Here is a 7,002-nt window from a genome sequence, read left to right on the forward strand (position 1 = left end):
GATGTAGATTATATCTCTCAAAATAACATTAAATTGAAAATTCATAATCAAATTACACGTATTGTATTAATGTTTTATATATTTTCCCCTTATATACTACTCGTATGAATTTATTATAACCAAAATATAACAAAATTCCAATATAAAGCCATTAGATGTTATTTTGCTTAATAACTTTAAGCTCTAATAATACTTATTTTTTGCACTTTTTTTTTCATTTACACATCTTATCCTAACAAGAAAAAATGAACCACACACAAAAATCTTTCTCAATATGAAACGTCTTGAGTAATAATTAAAATAGAGTGAAACTATATTTATGTGCACATTTTGTAAATACATTTTAGTTCAGTGAGAAACGACAAAACCAAACAAATCATGCAGAACTTAGTTTACAGACCAAAACAGTTGGAGACTTGGAGTATGAAATAAATGTTCATAACTTACTACAAATAACAAAAAACTTAACAATTGAATGTATTGAGGCACAAAAAATTTTAGTTATTTTTTACATTGAATCTTTATTCGGGGAATGTTCACAAATTTTTTGGTGATGTTATCTTTGAAAGAACATTTTTAAATGGAATGGCTTATTATTAATTTTTTAAAATATTATAAGTAGACATTAAGAATAATGTAAGTAGACATTTGAGATATTAAAAGTAACTTTTAAGAACACGTAAGTAAACATTAAGAATAATATAAGTAGTCCTTAAGAATATGGTAATTAGGCATTAATCTTTAATAGACTGGTCTTTAAATACATTTTTAAAAGAGACGGTCACATAAGAGAGTAGCTCTTTAGTGTTAAAGTGAAATACCAAATTCATGTGAATCGATTCCCAAGCTAAATAAATTTTATTAACAAAATAAGATTTACATAGTTAATATTGTTAAGTATTGATATATTCTAAAAGTTTGTTACTCTTTGCGCTATTTATTTAACTGGTTAATGTATCTACAATTTTAACATCAAAATAAAACGATAAAATTAATAAATCACAATAAAAACGCTCACAAAAATTAAATGTGGAGTAAGAAATCCAAGAAAAAAAATAGATTGAGAACCTTCGTTTTTTGAAGGTGAAGTACCTCCACCCATAATCCATAAATATAGTTTATACCCAAAATTCAATATTTTTTTAGTTTAATCCAAATTGAAAACTGACAAATTTGTCTATTCCTTCCAAGACTTGCCTCCCTTTCAATCTTCATCCTTCATACTCTTTCACCCTTTTATCATCATTATCAAAATATAGACTTAAAAACTCAATATTTATTTAATTTTATAATAATAATGATAATTAAATTAAATTCAATAAACACCTCTCTGAGTTATTAAATATTGATTGTGTTTCTTTCCTATATCTTTCAATATGTTTTTTATCTTTTTCTCTGAATTTTCTCTTCTTTCCTTTTCGTTGGTGACTTAATAGTACAACAAAATTCCCTTTTTAATTCCCATTTTTTATTTTTCACGATCTTTGTAATTTATAATTATAGTATTTTTATTTATTAAAAACAAAGAAAAGGAGATAAATTATTTTTTGTTTATTATAGGGTAAGAATCTTATGAGATATGTCTATATAATTAATTTATTTATCTAATTAATTACTTTAAAATTATAAATAATTACTTTTATATACTAAATATGCATGAGTCGGCTTAAAAAAAATTGCATCCTATAAAATCGTCTTGTATAAAAATAATACTTAGTTTTTAAACTAAAATAAGACCAAACTAGAAAACAATTATTTTAAGAGCGAGGATATAAGTCAAAAGATAGGGGCCAGTTTCAATTCTAAATTCCTACACCCCAATAAATTTATTTCCTAAAATCTAAATAGTATACTAGTCATAAAACACCTACTACATCTTTCTCTCTTCCTTCCATTTTCCTCTTCTTTGTCAAATTCTCCACCTTTTTATTTTATATTTTAATAATCACATTTCTTATTCAACTCTACCTTGGAAAAGTAGTAAAATTTTCCCAACAAAAAAATAATATTGATTCTTGTTTCTCTTCTCTTATACTCTCAACTTTCTCAAATTATCAAAAACAAATAGGACCATAATATATCAAGTCTTGTAATTTTTATTTTAATTTCTATTTTCTAATATTAATTTTTATTTTAATTTTATATTAATTTTAATTTTATTTTTTATTTTTAGGGTAGTCTATTGCCACATTTGTTGTTCACCCGCCCCAAGTTTATAGTAAATTTGTTTCTAAATCTCTTGAAAATCACTTCAATCTTCTTCTTCACATAGTCGAAGAAAAAAGCGGAGTTTTTTTCGGAATTAGTTTTCTTTTTAGTTTTTTTTCGATTTTATTACGTAGAAAGTTTGAATTTCTGCGATTTTTATTTACTAATCGGAAATCCATTGAGTATATTATATTCTAGTGAGAATCTGATTTGATCGAATGATACCCTGATTTTCACGCATTTTGAAAATTTGTTCATCTGGGCAATGATATTTTGAGTTTTTGACATTTGGGTATTGATTAAAACAACCTTATAAGATCTGGGTTTGTGAGTATTCAATCAAAAATGACCTCAAAATCAGGTGGTGGTCATGGGCTTGATAATTGGAGGGATTTTTTTAGAAAAGCAAAAAACTCTGATATATTTGATATAATTGAGAATTCAATAATGGTGGCAGCATCAGATTGTCCAGAAGAGTTCCGAGTTAGGAGAGAAAGAATCGCTGAGTTACTCTTTACATGTAGATTGACTCGGTGTTTAGGGTGTGAACGAGTTGAGTCAGCTGTTTCTGAGGTTGATGATGTTAATCATGGTGATGTTAAGGTCGTAATTAAAGGGGTTGATCAATTTAATCATGATGTTGATAATCATCATGTTAATGGTGGTGATGGAAGTAAAGAAAGTAAGGTTAATAGTACAATTAGGGATAATTATGATCATATTGATCAAGTTGTTTTTGGTGAGGATTTGTTGAATCATGAAAGTAATTTTAGTTATGGTGATGCTGAGGCTTTAACTGATGCAATTGAAGAAACTAATGGAATAATTGAAGAGGTTTTTAGGATCAAAAATATACTTCTTAATAACAAAGATGAGGTTGGTTTTTTATGCTATTGTATTTTTTTTTTTTTTGGGTTGAAATAGCTTAATTCTTAGAGATTATACAATTATTGTTGAGTTTCCGGTTGATCAATCGGAAACAACCTCTTGTTATCACTAACAAGAGCAAGGTTGCTCATATCAGAGCCAAGCGCAAGGTTGCTCATATCCTATGAACCCTAGGAGGGATCCAATGCCTACTTAATGGCATTGGGATAACATATTGTTGTTGTTGTTTGAGTTTTTGGTTGATGAATTTGACATGGGTTTTTAGTTTAAGTGATGATTCTAACTTGTTGAAATTGTTCTTGGCAGTCTGATTCAGTGTTGTTTGAGTCCTTAAGGAGGTTGCAATTGATGGCTTTGACTGTTGATATCTTAAAGGTTTGAGCTTAATTCTTTCTTGATCATGATCAATTGGTTGTTTTTCATTGTTCATGTTTAAGTTGGCTTTGACTCTGACCACATCCTCTTAATGGGTATGGATTGCTATGGATTGCTGTCTTCTTTCCTTTCCCAGACCCTGCTCATATCCTCCTTATGAGCAGGATGCACGGGGTATGATGATGATTTTTAAGTTGGCTTGGATTGAGTGTTGTTTTTGGTAATTGTGCTGATTTCAGACGACGGAAATTGGAAAGGCGGTTAACCGGATTAGGAAACATATTTCGAAGGAGATTCGTCAACTTGCTCGACAATTAATAGAGTATGACACTTTACTCTTAGCGTATCGTCTTATCGGCCATTGCATATTGGTGTTGTTTGAGATCTTGATATTGTGAATGAATGATGAGTAGTGGTGTTCTTGTTCAAGAGTTTTTCATGTTGTTTATTACCGTTGCCACTAGATTGATCATTGATAATGCTTCGTTTTTTAAGTTTGCCATGTTTGTTATAAATATCTCGAAATGCACTATTAGAACCATCTTTGTCTATATGATATTATGAAGATTGAAGATGGTATGCAATTAATGGCAAAGTTATTATGTGATGAACTTCGGTATATTACGCAACTCTGACCTTTTAGCACGGTATGTATGAGTTAGCGTACTCTAACATAAGTTGATGGTTGAGGACCCAAGATATGTTATATACTCTAATAGAAATGAACATGAACTTGATTCACAATGTGATGTTCGGATTTTGTTCCTGATCATTAAGTGCAACGTCTTCGTTGACTCATAAATCTTTGCTAATAGTGTTACAACTCGATAATTTTGTGTTCATAGTGGATGGAAGATTCTTGTTGATGAGTGGGTGAAAGCCACCCAAGAGCTTGCAGGTATCATTCCGCCTATACCATCTCGATTTTTTGTTGTGTGATAGAAGTATATGATCGTACAGGCGTTCTTGTTCTCGTTTCTTGTATCACTATTCACAACATTTTACATATCGACTAATCTTTCCGCTTTATTTGTGTAGGAGGTACTCCTGATTCTGTTAACCCATCCACACTTGATGAAGAGGAAGGGCTTCCTTCTCCTCCTCTCGATGAAGGAGCATTTTTCTCTACGCAAGCTATGGATTTTACACAGGTACGATTGTTTATGTTGATGCCGCCATACCTTGATTACAAATTACTTGCTTTGTGATCGCTTATTATAATCTCGAACTGACATATCTTGTTTTTATGGACATCGTGAATGATATGAAGTTCTTCGATGGCATGGATGATGATGGAAGTGAGTCAAACTTTCTCTCCTTTAGGCTAGTCTTATACGCGTTTTGGTTTTGGTTTCGGTTTCTTTTTGTGCATTCCTTACTAAAAAAAAATCACAACGATGATGATCGGGGAATTGTGTTACAGATCCTCGAAACTGTGGGGAATTCAACAAGAACCGTGATGTTCGAGAAGTTGGAAGAAAGCCCGCTATGGCTAAGCAGGACCCTCCAAAGTGGAGAGAAGAACCTCCAAAACAGGCGATTCCTCTTGCAAGGGATAACAAGGTGCAACAACCCAAAAGGCCCGAGCCTCTTCCAAAGCTAAGCAAGACCCCGAACACACAATCTGGCCCCGGTAGACCTATAAAACTTATCGGTGAATCAAAAATGGTAAAAGAACCAAATCCTCAGCAGAAATTTAGGAAGCCCTTGGACCAAAGGAGACCACCTCCTCAACATGAGGTATATATAATGGTACAAAATTTTATACCATTCAAAAGTTCCCAAGTTTTTGTATGTATGGCTGAATCCCGTCTTTGTTGCCTGTTATATCAGAAAGCACAATCCTCGAGCGAGATTGCTGTCCAAGAAAAACTCGAAGCCACAAAAAGGAAACTCCAAGAGCGGTATCAACATGCCGAAAATGGTATATTCGTATCCCGAATACCTATTATTACCAAATTCCTTTTGAGTCGTTCCGACTGTAAATTGTCTTTTTTCTCCTTGTCGGAAACAGCAAAGAGGCAGAGGACCATACAAGTAATGGAGATACATGACCTGCCCAAGCAAGGGCTTTCGAAACCAAATCCGTATGCTAAATTTGGCAACAACCGGAATTGGGCGAATGGAAGGAGATGATCTGCGCGAGACTTCTCTACCGGCTAATTAAATAGAGGCGACGTTTTCCCCTACACAGTGTCTGACATGCGTGCGTTTATTTCGAGAGTTAGCCAATTGTAAGTGTGGCAGAAGCTTGAGCTTCAAAACGCTCCGAAATTTCCGATGGATGAATCCTCGAATGGTCACCAAGTTCGGCTATTCTAGCAGGGCGTAAGGTCTCCACCTCTCGGGAAAATTTCTTTCTTGTGCACTTGATTTAGCAGTCATTTGAACATCTAATTGTTAAAGAGTCCTGATATAACTTATGTTTCAGTGACTGTTTGCTACATAATTTCTTTGTTCCATAGCCTGGATGGTACATGAAATTTGTGCACAAAAAAATAAGGTCCATTCTGATAAAGCTCACATAGACATGTAACCAAAATAAAGTACATGAGGTATTTACTTCACAAATATTATATATATATATATATATATATATATATAGATGTATGTGCAGTTTCTGACATCTGTTACTTGTTAGCGATGATCTCTTACATTGATTTATCTAATTATTTTTATCGATGATCTATTAAGTTGATTTTATCTTTTTATGTATACACAATGGTGTTTTCTGTTGAGTTATTTTGATTCATATTGTTAAGATTAAGCGCACACGCATGTATATGATGGGCGGGTTGTGAACTCTCATAAAAAGGAAAAAATTAAAAAACATGTAACTAAATTTGAATTTATTGTTATTTATGAGTTGGAAATATAGAATAAGCAATGCTTAAGATGCTAAAATTGTGAGCTATCTTTAATTAGGAAGGGGTAAATTAATGAACAACATTAAAAAGATTTAGAAAATGTAAAGAAAAGCAAATTATTAATCTCCATTAATAGCAGTTGCAAGTGTCGTTGGTAGACTTATCTGCCACTATGTGGGACCTTTTGTTGCAACTAATTCTTTTAGCATAAATAACTTTTTTCCCTATTTTATGCTCAGGTGGTTTAAAATTTATTAAAAATTGTAATTTATATTTTCCTTTTCATCCATGTTTATTTTGTTTTTTGTTTAAGCTATTAATTTTCATTGACCGTTTTAAGCATAAATTGCTCTTATTATTAGCAGCTTTATTATGTTTTAGTTTTTGACTTGTTTATTGGTCAATCAGCCAAAATTATTTAGAAAATAGTTAATTTGTTAGCTTAAGTCAAAATTAAAATGTCGATTTTGTTAGCTATTTTAAATGATTTTTTGACTTGTTCACTCACTTGTCTTCTAATAAACAACCAACATTCAATATGTAATTTTATCAAACACCTCTCTAAACAACTAACTATCTTTTTAACCTATAAACCAATAAAAACGCTTAATATTTTTAGCTAGTTAAACAAGCCAATAAAAAATTATTTGACAAACACCCTTCA

The 7,002-nt window shown here is 31.6% G+C and overlaps 1 protein-coding gene across 1 annotated transcript; it reads left to right on the forward strand.

Moving 5' to 3' along the window:
- The first annotated feature begins 1,863 nt into the window (after positions 1–1,863).
- On the forward strand, positions 1,864–6,601 carry LOC130826102 (probable mediator of RNA polymerase II transcription subunit 26b). Its single transcript, XM_057691641.1, has 9 exons — positions 1,864–3,084; positions 3,403–3,471; positions 3,711–3,793; positions 4,317–4,369; positions 4,510–4,622; positions 4,742–4,769; positions 4,895–5,211; positions 5,305–5,395; positions 5,486–6,601. Exons 1-9 carry the CDS (start codon positions 2,554–2,556, stop codon positions 5,605–5,607), a joined length of 1,407 nt encoding a protein of 468 aa, XP_057547624.1. The 5' UTR covers positions 1,864–2,553; the 3' UTR covers positions 5,608–6,601.
- Positions 6,602–7,002: the final 401 nt, after the last annotated feature.

The sequence above is a fragment of the Amaranthus tricolor genome, chromosome 10 (assembly GCF_026212465.1).
Source record: "Amaranthus tricolor cultivar Red isolate AtriRed21 chromosome 10, ASM2621246v1, whole genome shotgun sequence".
NCBI lineage: Eukaryota > Viridiplantae > Streptophyta > Magnoliopsida > Caryophyllales > Amaranthaceae > Amaranthus > Amaranthus tricolor.